At 37.0% G+C, this 23,289-nt stretch overlaps 1 protein-coding gene across 12 annotated transcripts in view; it reads left to right on the plus strand.

Moving 5' to 3' along the window:
* Positions 1 to 23,289, plus strand: part of akap6 (A-kinase anchoring protein 6) — a 283,494-nt gene that overhangs the window by 258,809 nt on the left and 1,396 nt on the right. For 7 of the 12 annotated variants that reach the window (XM_087289691.1, XM_087289693.1, XM_087289692.1 and 4 more), the window contains 3 exons: positions 6,343 to 6,558; positions 11,047 to 14,058; positions 15,882 to 16,001. In XM_087289691.1, the coding sequence (XP_087145817.1) occupies positions 6,343 to 6,558; positions 11,047 to 14,058; positions 15,882 to 16,001 (3,348 nt within the window). The remainder of the gene's footprint in view (positions 1 to 6,342; positions 6,559 to 11,046; positions 14,059 to 15,881; positions 16,002 to 23,289) is intronic. The other 5 variants (XM_087289694.1, XM_087289695.1, XM_087289698.1 and 2 more) reach the window with 1 other exon arrangement.

Consider the following 23,289-nt stretch of genomic DNA (forward strand, 5'->3'; position numbering starts at 1 on the left):
GATAGCGAGAGACCTGTAGATTAATACTGTACAGCAGATGGATTTAGCCACACGATAAGAGTCAGGGGAGTGAGACGGCAGAGAAGACTGGGAGATTGTGTTAGAGCCTGATCCGCTGATAGCTTTATTAAAAACACCTGATAGATGAGCCTCTGGTCCTACAGTGGATGAGCATTTCTGAAGGGTTTCTGTATTTGTGGGTTTAGAAGAAGAATATTTGGTAAGGAAATTTTTTTTTTCTGGAAAAAAAAGCTCTAAATGAGAAAATAATAATAATTCATTCATTCATTTTATTTTCGGCGTAGTCCCTTTATTAATCTGGGGTTGCCACAGCAGAATGAACTGCCACACTCATACACTACAAACAATTTAGCTTACCCAATTCACCTGTACCGCATGTCTTTGGTCTGTGGGGGAAACCGGAGAACCCGTAGGAAACCCACGTGAACGCAGGAAGAACATGCAAACTCCACACAGAAACGCCAACTGACCCAGTCGAGGCTCGAACCAGCGGCCTTTTTGCCATTTTGCGGCCTTTCGACAGCACCTACTGTGCCCCCGCGTCGCCCAATAATAATAATAATAATAATAATAATAATAATAATAATACTGATAATAATAATAATAATAATAATAATAATAATAATAATAATAATAATAATAATAATAATAATAATAATAATACTGATAATAATAATAATAATATTAATAATACTGATAATAATAATAATAATATTAATAATAATACTGATAATAATAATAATAATAATAATAATAATAATAATGATAATAATAATAATAATACTGATAATAATAATAATAATAATAATAATAATTAATATTTATTATTATTATTATTATTATTAGTAGTAGTAGTAGTAGTAGTAGTAGTAGTAGTTGTAGTAGTGGTAGTAGTAGTAGTAGTACTATTTGTTTCCCCCACTCATTTACACACATACACTACAGCAAATTTAGCTTATCCATTCCTTCATTCATTTTCTTTTCAGCTAAGTCCCTTTATCAATCAGGGGTCACACCAGCTGAATTAACCACCAATTTATCCAGCATATGTTTTATGCAGTGGATGCCCTTCCAGCTGCAACACAGTACTAGGAAACACCCATACACACTCATTCACACACACACATGCACTATGACCAATTTAAACCGGAGCACTTGGAGGAAACCCATACCAACACAGGGAGAACATGCAAACTCCATACAGAAATGCCAACTGACCCAGCTGGGACTCAAACCAGTGACCTTCTTGCTGTTAGGCAATAGTGCTAACCACTGACCCACTGTGCAGTTTATTGTTTTGCACTGCAGTTTATTAATCTATTTGTTGACTGTTAAAGTGGCCAAACAGCATACTATTTTACTGGATCAAATGTAATATTTACAGTCGCAGTTGAGCATTGCTCTGCATTTTACCGTAGCTTTTCCCATCAGAGACACAAATGACTATTTAGACGTATGATAAGAGTTTTAACGTGCATAGTAGCTCAGATAGTTTGTTCTGATGTGAAGATTTGTACAGTTTGCGATCTCCACTCTAGTGTTGTCTATGGGGAAAGGATGGAGGTTTTTGTGTTTTCTCTTTCTCTCTGGGATTGTGGTGATATCTGGCCCTCTGGCCCTCTGCCAGCTTCAGTCTCTCTGCCGGTTTGTGCCTCTGAAATGGAGTCATTGTGTGGACTCACATACTGGAGGAAAAACAGTGTGTTTGGAAAAGCTTTTTAGCAAATATTGGCGCACTATACTGTACCGCGCTGTTCCTCTTCCACAGTAAGACTCAATCAGACAGTAATGCACAAACACAACATATTTCTGATGTCTGAAATTTCAGTATTGCCAGTGTGTGGTTTCACAGTTTGGTTTTTGTGGCCTCTAAGTTGTTGATTTGCAATTATTTTTGAACATTTACATACAAACATTTTGTGATGCGGGTAATTTTGGTATAGTGCAAAAAAATATCCGTAAATTAGCAGTTTTCTGTATTTTGTGATTCATGTTTTTTTTTTTCTCGTTTATTTATGCTTTTGATTTACATTAAGGGATTTTGATCTTTCTTTCAGACACTGCTAACCTTTAAAAGTTCAAAAAAGGAACATTTATGTAAATTTTTAATAGTTTAAAGTGATATTTTGTCTGGGTTGGTGTTATGCTACAAAAACCTGCCAGTACATTTTCGGTCATTTTAGAGATTTATTTCTCTATTTATTATTTTTTATACATTATATTATTCAAAAGATGCCAATAAAAGTCACTTTTTTAACTGTAAAGTTGCATTTTCATCACCAAAAGTCAGCAGACCAGTGATCAAACTGTGTTTTGATTCTTCTAAAGTCATACGACAAACCTGAAATCATTGCTTCGTCATAGCTTAGAAATTCTGTTTTCCATTCTGCATGTCCACACTGATTTCACTTTGAGTTTGTTGTAGATGAGCGTTAATGATAGCTTATATTTTATCCTGGTTAACCTCTTAACCATCTCCCCCACTTTTTGAACATAGACATGAAAATGGCATGGTCAATTTAAATAAAACTGTAAATACATGGGAAACACTTGCGAACCACAACATACAGAAAATATTAATTAATAGATATTTTTATAGTGTCTTTTAAGGTATAATTAGATGTTAAAAATATTGTTTGCTAAATAATATCAAAAAAGTGAAATATATTTGTTGATAAACCTGAATATGTATGCCTATTGACAAACCATTGCTGCATGGAAAATTATGCAACACTTTTCAGTTGTTGTTTTGTTAGAAATAAATATATAGTTTTCATAAATGTGTACTGTTTTGAGCAATTATGAGTTAGATTCAAAGATATTCAATTAAACTCATTTCAAATTTCAAAGGATTTAACATGGTTTATGTTTACAATATATGGTGTTATAGATTCGATTCAATGATATATTCAAATAAAATCATATCTTTATATTTAGCATCAGAGAATTGAGGTTTGTAATTGAGATGATTTTGTTTTTAAAGTATTTTTTTAGTAGAAACATCAAAGTCCTTAAGATTAAATACATTTTTGTTTGTTTTCACGTGTTTGTTTTAGCTTATAACTTTAATTAATTTTAACATCTTCAGTTGATTTACCTTGTTTTTGCTTAAAACATGTAATAAAAATACTCAATCTACTCAATCTAAACATTTTTAGTCATGTTAACTTATGCCTGTCAAACTGACTAAAAATATTGAGTTAAACTTTGTATAACTAAACAAATTGAGTTGAAACCTGATTAGCTCATTAATATTAGTTAAAGTAACATAAAAACATTTGTTTTCGTGACTTTTTGTCATGTCATTTCCCAGCAGGCACACAACATCATAAGATGTTAATATTAGGTTAGAATTAAGTCAGCAGGTGACCAAAATTAAATGTCTAGCCAGAGCCTAAGTACAGTGTTATTTTGATGTCCAATAACCACGTCAAATGAAGTTAATATTTGGTTGATTTTAGGTTGTGTTGGAAAGTGACCAAAATCCAACTTTGAGCCAACATCTTAAACCAATGTCATATTGACGTCAAAAACTGACATTTATTCATCAAGTATGGCAACCAAGTTCAACATCTGACAGATGTCATAGTGGTAATGTACACATATTATTAAGCTGTGACATTAATAGATGTTGATATTTGGTTGATTTTAGGTTTCACTTTGGACATTGATGTTGGATGTTTTCATTTCCAAACAAAATGCAACATCTTCACGATGTCAGGTCATTGCAGTGCAGTAATAAAATCCGATGCAATATATATATATATATATATATATATATATATATATATATATATATATATATATATATAATAAGCATATAATATATATTAATTGATTACTCAAATTGTTTGGTATTGCATCTAGCATTAGAGTTCAGTGAATTAATTCATAACTTAGGTTTGAGTCTTGCTTATTGTAATCAGTCTTTCATTAAGTCAACGCAACTTTTATATTTTAAGTTAAATTTATTTCATTTACTGATTTGTCACTGGTTTTACAGTGTATACTGTATATAACAATAACAATGATAACCATTACTCTTCTCTGAACTGATTTATGCACAGCATTTCAGGAGAATATATTTTAAATAACTGTAACTAAATGACAAAAATAAAAGGAAAGTGATCCATTTTCATCAGAAAAGTCATTTAATTACAATAACTAGCTATTTTGTAACTATCACACCCAACACGGCTCCTGTTGTGAAAACTTGTACTCCAAAAACGTTAACCAGCCGACAAGCAATTGTACCATAAAATATTTACATGCATCTTTAAGAAACTCAGAGCGCTACATTCCCCATCCGCCGCACGCCATTAAAACCCAGTGTCCATTCGAGTGCCAGTTTTCCATCACCTCTGTCAAAAGTTTCATCTCTATCAGCTCTTCTCCAGCGCATTTTACAGCCTCATTACCTGTTTAAAAGACATGGCTGAGCGGAGTATGCTAAAACAGAGGCGCCAAGCCCTCCAGGAAACAAAAAAATAAAATAAAATCCAATTTAAATGTAATGGTGTTTAATATTTATTGAAAAAAAATGTACAGAAAATGTAAGGCGCTGGCCGGGATTTGCATAAATTGTTCTGCGAATGTGTTTCGTCCCATTCTGCACACACGGACGTCTCTTTGCTGCATATTTTAAAGGGTGTTTTGGTGCAGGTGAAAGAGAAGAGCGTTCGAAAGCTTCAGGAGAGTCTATATGCTCCGACGCTTTCATTAAACAAGTGTCATAGCCGGACACTGAAGCATGCCAGCGCAGCTCTGTCCTTTAAATATTTGATTCTGTGGTGTTTATGGGAGAACGGGATGTGATTTACTTGCTCCTGACAGCCTGGATTGTTGCAGAGACCTCATCAAGAGCACTGGAGTCTCTCTCTCTTTCTCTCTCTATGTCATTGGCTCTGTCTCTCGCTCTTCATTCACTGTGTTCATTCATGCTATGAAAACTCACATGCATGACTTGCAATAAAACCCAGTGTTGTTAGTCATAAAATCTAAAGTCTAGATTTTTTAGTTGAGTAATTGTGATCCGTTTATATTTTTCCTTTCTTTTTTTATCACAAATTTGTGTTGGAGAGTGTTTTTGCATGATTTTAGAGGTCTAGTAAAATATTAGTTTTTGCTGTTTTACATTGGATATAAATCAAATTAAATTAAATTAAAAATTAAGGAACTAAACATTATTCATTCATTTATTGTTTGCAATATTTAATCATTGTTTATAGTTTTACATTTATTTATGTATTTATTTATTTGTTTATTTATTGTTTATGGTATTTATTTATTATTTATAATTTTTATATTTATTTATTTATTATTGTTTATAGAATTTATTATTTATGGTTTTACATTTATTTATTTATTATGGTTTTACATTTATTAATATTATTTATTTTTCTGGTATTTTTATTGTTTATTGTTTTACAATAATTATTTAATAATTATTTTATTAAAAATTTTAATGGTAGGATTTTACGTTTATTTATTTATTTATTGTTCATAGTAATCATTTATTGTTTATGGTTTACATTATTTGTTTGTTTGTTTATTATTTATTATTTATGTTATTTATTTATTGTTTGTGGTATTTATTTATTTTTTATGGTTTATATTTATTTGTTTATTGTTTATGGTTTTATATTTATTCATTTATTGTTTATGGTTTTATATTTATTAATTTATTGTTTATAGTTTTATATTTATTATTTTATTGTTTATGGTTTTATATTTATTCATTTATTGTTTATGGTTTTATATTTATTCATTTATTGTTTATGGTTTTATATTTATTCATTTATTGTTTATGGTTTTATATTTATTCATTTATTGTTTATGGTTTTATATTTTTTATTTTATTTTTTATAGTTTTATATTTATTCATTTATTGTTTATGGTTTTATATTTATTCATTTATTGTTTGTGGTATTTATTTATTGTTTATGGTTTTATATTTATTTGTTAATTGTTTATGGTTTTATATTTATTCTTTTTATGTTCATGGTTTCATATTTATTTATTTATTGTTAATGATATTACTATTGTTTATTTTAATTTCTATCAGCTACAGTGTAAAAGAGCTGTATAAAAGTATATTGTTTAGCATCCTTTTTTACAACTTTTCCTATTTTTTCTCAGTTTCTTTATTAACGAACTTTTATTCGGTTATTAAGGAAAACTCAGTTTTGACGTAATTCTCAAAAATAAAAACTATACTAATAATAACTTGCTAAATAATGTAAAGATAAAAGCAGGATAAAATGTCAGGACACCAGTTGGTGGGTGAGTGTTTGCGGTGACTGATGGGTAATGTCTCCGCAGGCTCTGTGTGTGGAGGTGCGGGGTAGACGGAGGGGCATCTCCTCAATTCTGCGGCTCTGTCAGCGGCTGCTGGACGGGCCTGAACATCAGAGCTCCGAGTCTGAGCGTCAGTCTCTACAGCTCCTGCAGGTCAACCTGGAGAGACGCTGGGAGGCCATCATCATGCAGACGCTTCAGTGGCAGAGTCGACTCAAACGCTCACTCGGCAGAGACCAGGTCACTGACCCTTTACACTATAGCTACAAGACAACACATGCACTGCGTGGATATAAACAGGCTCTAGTATTCAATTCAACTTTATTTCTATAGCTATATAGCTACATTTCTACAATGTACATTGTGTCAAAGCAGCTAAATATAGAGGTTCTAGTAAATTGAAACTGCATCAGTCCAGTGTTCAGTGTTGAGGTTTAGTTAGTTTTGTTCTGTGTGGTTTAAACTTCATTGTTGAAACTGCAGCTCAACAAGTCTTGAACAAGAACAAACTTCACCAATTGTCAAAAGTGAAGGAAAAACTAGACTTGAGATTTAACCTCTTCCCAAAACTCATCCAGAAACGACTTCTGCTGCTTGTTCAAACTGCTTATTTAAGGTGGTGGGGGTATTTGGGGAGTTAATCAATTTGTGTTGTGACAATATGTTGGAATTGTGTGAAACCCAGCAGTGTAAGTTAACTCAGTATCAAAACACTTAAACTTAAAGATAATGGTCTTTTAGTTTATATACTGACTATTAGTTATTAGTTAATTAGTTATAAGTTAATGTATTGACTTACATGAATAAGTAATAAATCAGTAATAAATACATTACTAATTATTTGTTCATGTTAGTAAAAACATGTTTCCTGAATATATTGTGTGGGCAAACATTCACTAACAGAATCACAAACTTGCAAAGATGAAACTACAGCTTTTTTAGAAGCATTGTTTTCTTTTAATATAGGTCATATAGACTTAAATAGATTATAAACATATATGCAAATATGTAAACTAACATACAGTACACTCCGTACCTTTAATACAGATACCAGACTCTACCTGAAGTCTTGTCGTCGATCTCAGTTGTAAGTGCAATAAATAATAATTTATTTAATATGATTCTAGTTGATCATTTGGAAAAGTGGAAGAAGGTTGATCCAATCTGCATCCCAATCATCACAAATCAAAGGTGCTCTAGGATTGGCCAACCCTGTCACAAGACATGAATATTGTTGAGCATGTCTGGGGTAAGATGAAGGAGGAGGCGTTGAAGATGAATCCAAAGTATCCTGATGAACTCTGGGAGTCCTGCAAGAACGTCTTCTTTGCCATTTTAGATGACTTTATTATAATTAGAGTCAATACAGAGATGTATGGATGCAGTCTTACAAACTCATGGAAGTCATACACAATATTCATTCTTTTTTCACTGCAGCATGACTTTATATTCTATACTGTACATTATTCCTATTAGGTGACAAGACTTTTGTCTAAGCAAATCTGACTGTCCTAATTAAATAATAAAAAAATCAAGGCATGATCATATTTTATTTTTGGTAAATAAGCGTAATCTAGAGTGGAACCTGCATAATAAACCAAAATATCAGAGAATAAAAGTGTTTAAGCATTGATCTAACATTATTTTAATCTTTACATTTCAATTAATAGCTGTGAAATCACTAATGACAGGTCTAAACAACAAGGTTCAAACATCATATTTCAGAAAACAGTCATAACTAGCTAGTTAGTTTCTTCAACAATGCATCGTATGTTAAAAGTTCAGCAGCGAGTTTCATAGTTGTTTGGGGTTGTCAGTTTAATTGCGTTTGAGAAGGAGTTGTGGTACTGTTTACTGAAAACTGTGCGCTATGTACTGTATATTATTTAAAAAAAAAGGAGTTGTAGGCTCTGTTTGCATTATTTAGCAGCTAAAAGAATTATGCAAATTGGCACAAACAAGCTCAAAAAACACTGTTTGCATGGAGCAATTTCCCATCTTGAAAATGCACGCATACACCACTTTTAATTAAGCAAACATAATTTGCTACTTATATGACTAAAATAAGTATTTTTTTTTAAATAAGTCTATTTTTTATGTAATTTATGTAATAAAAAAACCATTGCTTGTTTAGTCAATTCTGTTCAATTTGGGGACAGTTTGTAATGTAGAAGGCATAATGTACATCCAGCTGGTGTTATACAAAGTGTCTTATATCTTTATGTCTTATATCTACAACTGTTATCCTGCTTAATTAGATTTTTCAGTTCAAATTCTCTTAAACATTGATAAATGGTTAGTTCAAGTGTTCACAATTAGCTGATGATTAATTTTAAAGGTTGTTTGGCATGCTGTCCCTGAGCTCATAAGATCCTCGAGCTTGGGGCTCCCTCCCGTTTACAAGGCAAGAGGGGAGTTTGAGCTCAGGTAGATTTCGAGAACTCCCCTGCTGTTGTAGCTAATGAACAGATTGTGATTGCTTTTACTACCTAGTAACTACTTATTAGGAGCATGTCTATGGTGCCGATTTGGATTAGTCAATTTACTTGAGTTGCATGTTTTTGGACGGTGGGAGGAAACCGGGGAACCTGGGGGAAACCCACTTGAGCACGCGAAGAACTTCTAAACTCTGCACAGAAACGTCGACTGGCTTGGTAAGGACTAGAACCAGTGACGTTCTTGCTGTGAGGCAACAGTGCTATTCACTGTACCACCGTGCCACCCATAGGAAAGGAGGAGGAGTAGGGGTGGAAGGGGGGATTCTTCAAAACGAAGATGGCTGTCATATGGAACTTAAGGTTTTTATAGTGGCTTAGGAATCATCTGATTGGTGAATTATAAATTGACCAGCTGCAAGCAACCATAAGCATGTGATCTCTCGAAATTAGCTTATAAATAAACTTCACATATATCCTTACTCTATCACCTGCCTTCGCTTGCCATGGATAGAAATTAATCAGATGTGAAGCTTAGTGTTTTAATCATTTAATGCATCCATTATAATTCTACAATTAATTATATATCATTCTAAAAATGAGCAATTTGATATAGTTTGTTCAACTAAAAATCACATTCTCATATATTTTATTCAACCCTACCAAACTGTCATTTTAAAGACCCCTTTATATGTTTCTCCACTCAAACGAAGCTGTCCAGGACAATTTGTTAGGCAGAAATACACTTGCACCAATAATATAGTGCAGCACCACTGTAGCAGTGCAATAAGAATGATGTATAAGGCAGGGAAAGTGGCCACATATTATTCTTGAATGCACAGAGTTAGGGGACAGTGGCTGGATGCGCTCCCCAGATACCCAATGTACTGTGAACTCAATCGATTACAGATGCTGCCAGAAATAACTGACTGTTCTTAATGCAGATTGAGTAACCCGTAGCAATGAAATAACTTGATCCGCTGTCCCCCTCCAGCACTGAAAGGGAGAAAGCAGTCTCTTAAAGGACATAACATGCGCATATACCATGTTCACCGCAGTATAAAAAGACTTCCCATCCTGAAAACGGAACCCTTAACTAGTTTCTTATTGTATGTGTGGGACTGTTACAGTGCGTGTTAAACGGGGGAGTGGGCAAAGGGCTAAACTTCGCCTTTTGTCATGTAGATGTTGTGCATTCCTGCATGGCAGCAGCAGGGCTCTGGGGAGGCTTCGTTCCTCATGCAGAAAAGCCCAGCAACCTGTTTGTGAATGTCCACTCACTTACACGGGAAAGACAAATTACTCGGCCCTCGCTCAGCTTGACCTTGCGGGGCTGAAGTGCAATTTCACTTTTTTTTTTTTTTTTTTTGCGGTTGCAGAAGAAAGGAAAAGAAAAATAATAGGGAGAGTTTGTTTTTGTGAATACAGTACACTTTGTGAGATGATGAAATAGCTGACTGTTGAATGCTTCAGGAGGCCTTGCTCACAACAAGTCTTGTGTCTGAACGAAATTCCAATCGTTACTCTTTCATTTTTTTTTTTTTGGAGGATTTTTCCCTTTTTTTATTTTTACAATATCAAGAATTCTGTTTGAAGGTCATTGAAAGACAATGGTTTTTAAGTTAACTTTCACCTGCTCTTAAACCAGTGCAATAGAGGCTGTTAAAAGGAGAAAGGCTTTAATTGACAATGTCAAGCTATTAAAGGATTGCAGTATTACACTGAATAGAAGATGGCAGAAATCTCATGCCTTACTAGACCGTCTTGTTTAACTTTCCACAAAATGGCAAAATTACTTTGGTAATGACGTGACTAAAGGTTATAATTAGTCTATCTGATTAAAACGTTATGTGCTGCAATCGGGGTACAAATGTTAGCTGAGGCAGCTAACTGAAATTATTTTTATTTGATTAGACTGATTGATTGTTCTCACAGTTGAGGCTTTTTATCATGCGCTAGCAATCCAAGCCTGTGCATTAGTATTTTCCTCATCAGCAGAAAGAGAATAAACAGAAATCTAATAAAAATTCATTTAATGGGATATATGACATACAAAGCAAGTGTTAGATTTGCCAGTTTATTAGATTAATGAGATAAAGAGGATCATATAAATAGACTCTTCCCGCTTAAACAAGATGCAAAGCAATTTGTGTCATCATGCACTGCACTGAATGCCCATATCTATGCAAAAACGTGTTTGTCATAAATTAACTTGGCATTTGATCTAATTAAAAGTGCAATCAAGAATTTATATGCCTTGTCATCTTCTTTTTTCTCTCTCTCTCTGCTGCAGGTCCCTGGGAACCTCATTGAGCCTTCGCTCATGGACCTCCATGGCCTGACAGAAGACTCTTGGGAGTGGGACGAGATGGACATGACCATCAATATGGAGACGCAGAACTGTGAAGATGAGGAAACTCCTGGATCTAAATCACACCTTAATTCCCCAAAGGAGCCTTCGAGTCTCACTGAGTCATGCCCAACTGACACACAGTGCGCTCCATCTTCCCATGTTTATCAGGTGTACAGTCTGCATAACGTAGAACTCTATCAACAACCCCAATATAATCACAAATCATCTCCAGCCAAAGCGCAGCAATCACTGCTCAAGAGAGTGAGCATGGATTCATCCTTCTCCTCGGCTGAATCTCTACCTGATATCCTGGGAGACCTGCTGAGAGGGAAACAGAGGCTGCTATCAGATTCAGCCAGGAGATCAGAAAGCGAAAGTGGGATAGTAAGTGAAGGGGACACAGAGACCTTGGGTAACTCTGAAATTTGCCTGCTGTGCCAGAGCGATGATTTAAAAGTTTGCGTTACCCTCACTCCTCCTATCAGAGAAGATTCACATAATAGAGACAGAGTCTCAGATGAGGACATAGACAGAGTTTTGGAGCGTGCCAACAAGTGCGCTGAATATGGTGACAGTCTTACCATTGTGAAGAGAGACCAGCGATGCCATGGCACGAGAAAGAAGAGAGATGATTGTGGAGAAAGCAGAAAGAAACATCGCAAGGAGCCTGTGAAGATCCTTGCCAAAGGCCTCGGGCTATGCCAAGAGTCTGGCGATGAAAATCCCAGCATGAGTGGAGATGATGAGAGAGTGACTACACACCGAAAGCTCCAAAAGGAGTTTGCACAGCTCTCCCAGGGGTCTTCCCTAGACTCCCTTTATGCAGTGGGAGAACTGTTCCCAACAAGCAAAGAGACACTCACTCGTAGCACTTCCCTAGAAAGTTGGCTTGCTCCGTGTAAGAGTGCAGAGGACGGGGGAAGTAAGGAAAGTCTGAGGGACATCGGATCGACTGTGGAGCCCACTGGGGAACTCAGCAGAAGAACTCTAGAGCTTCTGAAACGCCTTGAGAACATCCAAAGCCCACTCGCTCTGAAGATGACGCGCAGTGTGTCTGACGTAACGCTCCAGAGCAGCTCACTGTGGCGTGGGTCACGCTCGGCTGGCGCTCCCTCCTCCATTAACGAGAGCTCGGCAGCCTCCCTGACAGAGCTGAGCAGCACTGAAGACTCCTCGGTGGCATCCGAAGACTTAGCCGTGCAAATGAACCGCTGCATAGCTGCTGAATCCAATGCTTCCTTCCGAAAACATTGCCACAGCCAGCAACAAGCGGATGAGACAGATGCTAGTATCAGTATGGTTGTTAACATTTCATGCACATCAGCCTGCACCGACGATGAAGAAGACAGCGATCTTCTCTCCAGCTCCACTTTGACTCTCACCGAAGAGGAGCTTGGTATTAAAGATGATGACTCTAGTGTAACCTCAGAGGAAGAGTACATCGAAGGCTCCTTCGCTCTTGGGTTGGATTACATAAAGGGTGAGTTTCAAAGCTGGATGAAGCCTCGATCTCAGATTAGAGAGAAAAACGAGGCAGATCTGGTGGATGAACTGCAGTGTGGCACCCTGTCTAGAGACATCCTGTCACCTATTAAGACTGCCAGCGATCGGCAGTTTCTCAGCAGATCTGCATTGAGGCTCCTGGAAGCCAACACTAATGCTAAAAACGAGAGTCTCAAGCACCGGGAGGTGGATGGGAACCGCCGGGATGCCACCAGGAACTATATCAGCTGCTTTGTGGATGATATGGAAAACGGCAATGTCGAGAGCTCTCACATCAAAGCCAAAGACGAAGATGATGAGCTGCTGAGGGAGGAGGGAAGTCTGCTAACCAAGAAAGGGGAGCCATTTAAAGCCTCCTACGGGGTGGATGCTACCACGGGCATCAAAAGCAATATGCTGACCACCACCTCTCCATCCTCATGTGAACAGTTGAGCTTGGGCTCCCTGGAAGGGCAGTTAAAAGGCGAGCTGCCTTGTCACAATTCTCGCCGTCCCTCCCCTTCACTGTCTCCAATAGATGATTGCTCGGGGTTAGCAGCACACACTCTCAGCCGACAGAAGCAGCTTGCCGCATTTCTGAACGACGTCCACGAAAACCATCAGGAAGGCTCTTCAGATTGCTGCAGTCACCCCTCTTTTATGTCCAAAGAAGCCAGGAGTGAAAACGTTCATGACTTTGTGATGGAGATCATCGACCTGACATCTGTGGCCCGGAAAACCAAAGAGGAGCCGACTGAGGTTTGCAGCCCAACGTCTGTATCTCAGATAAAAGAGAAGGTCCTCGAGCACTCCCATCGGCTTATTCATTTGAGAAAGGGCGACTTTTACTCATATCTCTCGCTGTCTTCACATGACAGCGATTGCGGAGAGGTCAGCACATGCACCGAGGACAAGAGCAGCACCCCGATCCTTTCCTGTAGCCCAGATATCCGTGACGAAGAGCCGCTGTTTGAGGCCTGTACGGAAGAAGTGTACCTAGGCCCTCCTCTCTGTTACAGCATGTCCATTAGCAAACGGCCCACGAGACATGGCGCCAAACTAATAGAGCCCCTCGCTCTCCTAAAACCTTCATCGGGCTGCGATGAATACCAAAAAGCACATGGTGTTTCTGAAGCAAGTGTAGCTGGTAGCCAGTCAGAGTGCCATAATGAGGCGCCTTATCTTAATCCTTTACCATGTGAAACCCCGATAGATACTGTTGAATGTTTTGCAGATACTAAAATGCTTGAATCCAATATTTCCCCTGTAATGACTAAGATAAGAGTCTCTTGCTCCACTACAAATCCTTTAAAAGAGGATGGCAGCCTTTATATTAATCCCAAAATTAACTGTCCGCTGATAAGGAAGACTGATAGCGATGAAAGGGCTCCTGCTTCACAGTTGATGAAACAGAAGAATGTCGGGAAAGGGCGCCGCTCTCTGCTGGAAGCCAGGTCGACTCATAAACAGGTGTGTTTCGACATTACACCGCGCTCTATCTGCTTGTAATGAGAGCGGTGTGCGTTTCTGCCGAATTCATCTCATTGACTAAATATTTAAGAGGGGATTTTTATTCATTCTCTCGCAGCCCCTTCTCACCCTCCCCTGCGCTTTCCCCCTGAAGTGCTAATGGAAGAAGGATTTGCAGACGTAGATTTAAAATTTTAAGGTCTACAGAACAGAATAATCATAATCAGTCAGATTATATTATGATTCATAAGCAAGAATGCGGCGAGGATCATTACTTAATTTCATGACTGAATTAGCATGTATTTGTGTTCTTTTTAAGTACTTTTCTATTTCATATGCAAACTTCTCTCTCTGCCGGCTTCCAACTCTGTCTGCAAATCCTGCGTTTGACCTTATATCAGGCGAATTAAGTTACTGCTTTTCAGCTAATCGTTGAGTCTGAAAACACAGAATTAATTTTACTCGAGCCATCAATTGAATTGCTGTGTTTTAAGTATTGCATAAAGGCATATGGATTTCATTAAAATAGCTGGATGAAAAAAGCAAGGGAACTGTAACAATCTTTATCGTTTCAACCTCCAATCCTGTTCATACCCCTGCTTATATTTGCTTATATATACATCAACTGTCTTAGTATCCTTTCATTCTTTCTTTGTCCGTTCGACCATCTGTCCTTTTTTCCTTCCTTCCTTCCTTCCTTCCTTCCTTCCTTCCTTCCTTCCTTCCTTCCTTCCTTCCTTCCTTCCTATCTGTGTATCCATCTTTTCATTCATCCATCCATTCATCCAATCATTCATCACCCACCAATTCTTTTTTGTCTTTCCTTCCTTTCTTCCTGTGTATCTGTCCTTCCATCCATTAATCCATCCATGCATCCATCCTTTCTTTTTTTCTCTTTTATTTTCTTTCTTTCTTTCTTCTTTCTTTCTTTCTTTCTTTCTTTTTTCTCTGTTCGACCGTTTGTTCTTACTTTCTTCCTTCCTTCATTCATTCTTTTTTTCCTGTCTGTGTATCTATCCTTCCTATCTATCTATCTATCTATCTATCTATCTATCTATCTATCTATCTATCTATCTATCTATCTATCTATCTATCTATCTATCTATCTATCTATCTATCTATGTATCTATCTATCTATCTATCTATCTATCTATCTATCTATCTATCTATCTATCTATCTATCTATCTATCTATCTATCTTTCTTTCTTTCTTTCCTATCTTTCTTTCTTTGTCTGTTCGACCGTCTGTCTTTCCTTTCTTGCTTCCTGTGTATTTTTCCTTTTATTCATCCATCTTTCTTTCTTCCTTTCTGTCTGTGTGTATCTATCCATCCATCCATCTTTCTTATTTAATTTAATTTAATTTAATTTAATTTAATTTTGATATATTTTAATGTAAAGTTTAAATACAGCAATATAAAGTTTTAATGTTAGAATTTAAAATATTCAATATTAAAAATGTAATTTTAAAATGTTAATATTAGAATTGAATTAACAATTTAAATACTATCATTTAATTTATATTTTAAATATTATAATTTATTTCCCAGTATTGGGTTTTGGGTGGAAGGGCATCCGATGTGTAAAACGAATACCTGAATAGTTGGTGGTTCATTCCGCTGTGGCTTAGGGACTAAGCCGAAGGAAAATTAATGAATAAATATTATAATTTTAATTTATATTTATATTTAAATTAGAATTTAAATATCAGTCCATTGTAAACAACCCGAAAAGTTCAGCACAAACTAAGAGAATAACAAGAAACGTGAAAACATGGAATAAATGAGGGAAGTAACCTTTCTGTGTTTTGGTGTGTCTTGCAGCTGCCGAGGTCAGAGAGCAGCAGTGGTGTTGCGCAGGGCTGCAGGGCTCAGATCAGTGGTGCACAGACTGATAGCTCATCTGCAGGAACAACTAGAGTCAGCAGCAGGCCTCAGGTCAAGGTAGGTGCTGGAGGAGCCGCTTCAACACACACAACTGAGAAACAGCCGCAGGGGCTTTTCTCCATGCCAAGCGTTACATTGCAAACAACCCCATTTTCCAGTTCACTCCATACTGCGCGTTAGCATGATTTATTAGCAGTGGCTTTGAAATGAGCCTGTATTGTGTTCATTTTTTTTTCTTTGGTTGTTGGTTGCACACAATGTGAATAGTGTCAACAAAAGTAAAAACATTGACACTGAATGCTGAAATTGATTTTTCAAAAATAATGATTTTTTTCTGAAAAATTATTACTGAAATTATTCAAAGTGCTGACATAATATTTTAAATAACTAATTTCTAATTAGTTATAAGTGTGTGTCCGAAGCCACTTTTCCTATTTAAAGGACAAAAAAATTACGCTTTGTGCCCTGGTGCATGTTCTAACAGGGTTGTGCTTATTCTCTTATTGAGTTCTGGGTGTGTTTTGAGCATAACATGCATTAAACCAATCAGAGTCACATCTAACATTCTCTTTAAGAGTCAGTTGTGTCGTGCCGTGGCACATTTGCTATTTATATGGTAGACTTGTGGAAGTGGAAAAGCTAAATGGTAAAACGCTTCAAGAAAACAGTTAAACAAACCATCTGCAGTGAGAATAAAGAACGAGCCTCATCCATTCGGCCTCTTTACTTTCTCTTTACTGTTAAGGCTCATACACAATGGGATGTTTTTAGTTTGCGTTTATCAACAGCAATTTTCCAAGACGTTCTTCTTGATTCACACCAAACGATTTTCACTGGCGTCGAACTGAAGAGTGCAAAATCACTCCTTGATGTTAGATTGCGATACAAAAATGTAAGCTTCTGACAATCACTTGTAACACAAAAGAAGAATACAGAAAAGTTGACATGCTTGTTGTTAAAGTTACTGGCGATTCGAACACGCATGGATGTTTCAAGCAGTAGCTCCAGCTCTAACAATGAAGAAATGATTATTGTTTACCTGTGCAATGAGCAGCTCCATGTTCATATCGCCTCTGGGCATCTTCTTCAGTGTGCACTCGCATTGACAGTTTTGCGATTGAGCGCCTCTCAGTGCTGTTTACTATAACTTTAGCAGCTCTGTGCACAAGATCAAAAGTGCCAATCTGATTGGTGGAGAAGGAACACGCAAGCATAAGGCTTTAATTTCTGGTGTTTTTTTGTGCGTTGGTGTTCACGATCACATTGGCGCTCTTTATTTATTCACGAGGTGTTAAAGGTTGACGGAAAACGTGAGCAAAAAACATCCCGGTGTGCACATGCCTATACTCTTTACTCCTTTCGTAGATTAGGTGTTGTACGCACTCCATTGAAGACATCTCTTAGATAGTTAATTTCGTTTAAGCGCAAAGATTTGTTTCAAATCTATTTCTAAATACAGTTCTAATTTCCAGCAAACCAATAAATTAACAATAATAAGGAGGTGTGGTCAAACAAGTAATATCCAAACACACGTCCTATTCCTATGCCTCATACAGTCATGCATACGTCTCTAAAACCTGACAGGTGGACAAATCTAAAATTGTTTGTATTAAAACAAATATACAAATGAAAATGCATATAATAAATAATACTGCTAATAAAAATAACAATATAGCAAAAATACGAATTGTCATGAATAAACTGAAAAAAGACCCTCGACATAAAGAAGGCATGGAGGCAGTGGTGTTTAAATTTTTGTAGAAAATGATAATATTTGTATATTTTTAGTCTTTTATTTCATAACTAAAGATATTTGTGTATTGCTGTACATCCTGTGTGTATTAAGCAATGTGTAACCGTTTGAACCTGCAAAGGTGCATAACTAAAGCACTCTGTGCTGGACTTTAGACTACCTTTTAGTTGGTCAATTGCACAGTCTATTTCAGTTTGTCAAAATAGCAACGCGCCAACAATATGCCTTAACACTACTCCTTTATAGACCATTTCAATATTGTCATGTAATTGGCCCCTGAACATTTCCTGCTTGTTATCAAACTATTTCATAACTATAACAAAAGGCAATTCAATCATAACTTAACATTAAAACAGCTATCATAACATTATATATCTTTTTAGATTCTCAGAAGCTGTAGAAATTAAAAATGTACAACAGGAAACACGTTGGGGCCATTGTTTTTGTTTACATCCCTCAAAATGGTCTATAGGCCGGCACACTCTTGAGTCCACAAAGTGGAATTAATGGATTTGCTATTTAAACAACGTGGCGCAAAATGTGAAAATTAGGGTTGTGCTGATCTGAAAATAGCAAAAAAATTGTGCCAAACAAGTCTTGCGCCTTATTTCGCAGAGTGTATAATAGGGCATAATTTATTTTATTTTTGCCATAATGACAGTACATGATATTTTGCTAGTAATTTTGCAAGATACTAATATTCAGCTTAAAGTGACATTAAGTTAATTGGGTTAGTTAGACATGTTATTGGAAAACTGAAATAAAATTCTTAAGTGGTGTAACAATATTATAATTATTAACCTTAAGAAATATTTAAAAACAACGAAAAACTGTGTTAATTTAAGACTTTCTCCTAAAGAAAAAATGCAATTGGAAATGTCCTTGCTCTATTAAACATCACTCTGGAAATATTTGAAAAACAATTAAAAAGACAACCCCAAATCTGTAACATGGATGCCGGGGTACAATGAAGTTGAGGCTCCAAATGCAGTTTGTAAACTCAGTCATGCAGTCATGCTGGAGTCATGCAGACAATGGTCAAAACAGGAACAAACAGTATCATGAGAAAAATCCAAAATTGCCATTCTGGTTACAGGCAAAGAGGTCAATACAAAACAACATAAACGAGAAACAAGGCAAGGGTCAGAAAACAAAGGAAGGCTAGACAATAGAATGTTTTGTAATGCCACACGATAACAAGACTCAGCACTGTGTGTGTGCAAGCTTGGTGTATAGATATACTAATCCGGAACTGGTGTGGAAGTAAGGTGCCTCCAGCGTGTCCTAAGTCTGCCCCAAGGCCTCCTCTCGGTGGGACATGCCTGGAACACCTCCCTAGGTAGGCATGCAGGAGGCATCTGAAACAGATTCCCTAGGCACCTCAGCTGACTTCTCTCGATGTGGAGGAGCAGCAGCTCTACTCCGAGCTACTGCAGAGTGACAGAGCTCTTCACACTATCTATAAGGGTGCACCCTGCCACCCTTGAAGGAAACTTATTTCTTGTGCTTGTATCCAAGATCTTGTCCTTTCGGTCATGACCCAAAGCTCATGAGCATAGGTGAGAGGAACGTGTATTGAATGGTAGTCGAGAGCTTTGCCTTTCGACTCAGCTCCTTCTTTAACACAATGGACCGGTAAATCGACCGTATTACTGCTGCTGCTGCAACAATCCGCCTGTCAACCTTACGTTCCATCCTCCCCTCACTCATGAGCAAAACCCCAAGATACTTGGGGCAAGCCACCTTTTTTCGGTGGACCACTATGGCCTCAGACTTGAAGTTGCTGACACTCATCTCAGCCAGGCTGAACTTGGCAGCAAACCACTCCTGTGCATCTTGAAGGGCCATGTTTGATGAAGCCAACAGAACAACATCTTCTGCAAATAACAGAGATGGAATCCTGTGATCCCCGAACCGGACTCCCTCCGGCCCAAGGCTGCACATGTAAATATGTAAAAATATTTGCAGGAGGGCTGATCATTTTGCCTGCTTCATGAACATAAACGAACATTGCTGCACATTAAATAAACAATAATACCTGCAGCAAGTTAGCATAGTATATGGTGTCTTTGGAACGAGTCTGTTTTGTTTTCTTTCTTCGGGTTGTGAAATTCGGCTTGATAAAAGCCCCGAGGCTCACTTCAGGATGACGCAGATGGCCAGTCTGCACCGCCAGTGTTATGCTTTAAATTATAGGCCACTGTACTTTCTACATGATGACTCCCTTACCAGTAAATTGGTCTGAAAAGCCTTCATTACGTAACGCCAGTCTATGTATCCAATGGGGTTAGTCTTTTGAATTGTCTTCCCATTTTTCTCCGTCTTCCTCTGTTTCTGTGGCCTCATCAGCGCAGGGGCTGAAATAATGAACGTGTGCTGGGCGGCAATCATTTTTCTCTTGATGAAAAGCACATACAGCAGATGGAAAACTTAAAGAGAGGCGCTCTCTTATTCCCTCACAAACGTCCAGACTGCAACAGTATAGCGCGCACTGTAATCTGGCTGAATTAACAGATGGAAACACACAGACTTTAGAGCGGGTACAGCACTGGACAGCAGGTCACTTGCAGCGTTTGGCTCCCTTTAAATTCATGAGAGAGACTTTGAATTGAATCGGTGACAGGATGTTGAATTACAATGAACCATCCTTCTTTATCTATCTATCTATCTATCTATCTGTCTGTCTGTCTGTCTGTCTGTCTGTCTGTCTGTCTGTCTGTCTGTCTGTCCGTCCGTCCGTCCGTCCGTCCGTCCGTCCGTCCGTCCGTCCGTCCGTCCGTCCGTCCGTCCGTCCGTCCGTCCGTCCGTCCGTCCGTCCGTCCGTCCGTCTGTCTGTCTGTCTTTCTTTCTTTCTTGTTCGTCCGACCATCCTTCCTTCCTTTCTTCCTTCCTTCCTTCCTTCCTTCCTTCCTTCCTTCCTTCCTTCCTTCCTTCCTTCCTTCCTTCTTTCCTGTCTGTATATCTATCTTGCCATCCATCCATCTATCTATGTATTCTTTCTTTGTCCTTGACTGTCCTTCCTTTCTTTCTTCCTGTGTATCCATCCTTGCATCCATTTATCCATCCATCCATCCATCCATCCATCCATCCATCCATCCTTCTTTCTTTTTTTCTTTCTTTCTCTATTCGACCGTCTGTTCTTCCTTACTTCATTCAATCCATCATCCATTCATCTTTCTTTCTTTCTTTCTTTCTTTCTTTCTTTCTTTCTTTCTTTCTTTCTTTCTTTCTTTGTTCGATCTTTTTTATTTCTTTTTTTCCTTTTCTGTCTTTCTGTCATCCTTCCTTCCTGTGTATGTATTCATTGCTGTCTGTCCATCTTTATGTGTATCTATCGTTTCACATTCAAATTTGGATTGTTTGCACTTTATAAGCTTAATTTAGTGTGTTTGCACTTTATAAGGAAATGTAGTCCATTTTAAAGGCAGTTGTGAACGCACCCGCTAACACTTTGCAAATATTTGTACACATAAAAGTGAGTGTTGGTGTGTAAGCACTGCATTAATGAATGATGAAATGATATGAGTTGTATGATACAAAAGCAAGGTCATCTTGAAGATTGTTAGCTGGTTATTGGCCTGAGGCTTGCTGGAGACATTGAAGAGCAGAGAAACATCAGTCTCTGCAGACTCCACCATATCAGCCCTGCAGTCACTGCGCTCAACAAACACACACTCATCCAGTCCAATGCATTATTGAGCATATGTGACTATTAGACATCATAGGGAATCTTGTGGAGATTTGGATTTTACTATCATGTATTAATTCATGTATTCATTAAAAAAAAATCATTTGAAATGTAATTTTCTATTAATTTAAAATATAATAATTATAATGATAATAATAATAATAATTCATGATTTTTATATAGCATATTTTTTAGACACTCAAAGCGCTTTACACATTTTTGATAGGAATCTCCTCGTCCGCCACCAGTGTGCAGCATTTACCTTGATAAAGCGATGCCAGCATATTGTGCTGGACCGCACACCACACACCAGCTAATTGGTGGAGAGAAGACATGAAGTGTGTGTGATGAAGCTTATTATATGGGGTGATTCGGAGGTCAATGCGCAAATGTAGCCAGGTTGCTGAGGTTAAAACCCTACTCTTTTTTTTTTTTTTTTTTTAATGGACATCCTGGGATCTCATCGGAAAAACTACGCTCTCTGAACGGTATAGAGTCTCCATCAATATACTGGGGTGTTAAGACCCACACAGATAGTAGGTTGAGTGCCCCTCTGCTGGTCTCACTAACACAACTACTGCGAGCAACCAGTTGTAGCAACCAGTACATCCAGGTACTGACCAGGAGCAGCCCTTCTGTGCTCCAGTGGGCGACCATGTGATAGTTGCAAAGAGCTAGCTGCTGTGATCTTTCTAATCCGAAGTCAAAGGCTTATTAAAGATATAAAATATTATTAATATCAATATGAAAAAACAAATAATTAAAAAAATGAAAGAATTTTGCTTACCAATGTTGCGTTAGGCGGTTCATTCCGCTGTGGTAACCTTGGATTAATAGAAAATGAATGAATGAATGTTGCATTAAGAATGATGTGAAAATTATTTATTTATTGTTAATCTTTTTAACTAATTATAAACTTTTTTAATTAATTTTTTTTATATAATTACATTTCAAATACTTGCTTTCTTATAAAAGGGTAGTTAAAAATGTAATTATATTCCTGGTATTAAATTACAATTTTCAGCATCATTCCTCCAGTCTTCCGTGTGACATGCATTGTAAAAACCAATAAACTGACTAAAACTATTAAATTGACTTGACTTAATTTTAATAACTGTGCATAGTTCACTTACTTAACAATTTTAAAGCAATGGATTTACTCACTATTTTTAAGTTAAATCAACTAATCACTTTAAAATAAACAGTTACTTTGCTTTTTAAAGTAAAATAAACTAATCAGTTCTTACATTGTGCTTTTTTAAAAAAAAAAAATTGTAATTCATACAGTTAAATTCACAATTATTAACCCTCCTGAATTATTAGTAGCACCCCCTCCCAATTTTTCGACCCGCAATTTCTGTTTAATGCTATTTTTATTAATTAAACACATTTCTAAACATAATAGCTATAATAACTCATTTCTATTAATTGATTTATTTTATCTTTGCCATGAGGAAAGCACATAATATTTTGCTAGATATTTTTCACGACACTAATATTCAGCTTAAAATGACAATTAAAGGACAATTTAGGGTAAATAGGCAAGTCATTATATATGTTAGGTAGTGGACGCTGGCAACAAATGTGCCGATCTAAATGCAGTTTATTAAAGGACAAGTTGTACAGGCAAAGGTCAAAAACGGGCAAAACAATAGTGTAATGAAGTTTACAGCCCTTTGGCTGCCGGGAAGAAGGAGGCGGAGAACCGACGCAGGTTTAAAATATTTAATAATAACAATGACGGCAGCTCCTCACGGAGACTGCCGTCTAAACCAAAACAAACGGATGGCAGCTCCTCACGGAGACTGCCGTCAAACTGAAAACAAAAGTAAAATATGTCCCGGTCCTCTCTCGGCTTCCTCTGCCATCATTCCTCCTTTTATTGTCCAGAGCTCCTTCCGTGG

The sequence above is a fragment of the Danio rerio genome, chromosome 17 (genome assembly GCF_052040795.2).
Source record: "Danio rerio strain M-AB ecotype USA chromosome 17, GRCz13ab, whole genome shotgun sequence".
Classification (NCBI taxonomy): Eukaryota; Metazoa; Chordata; class Actinopteri; order Cypriniformes; family Danionidae; genus Danio; species Danio rerio.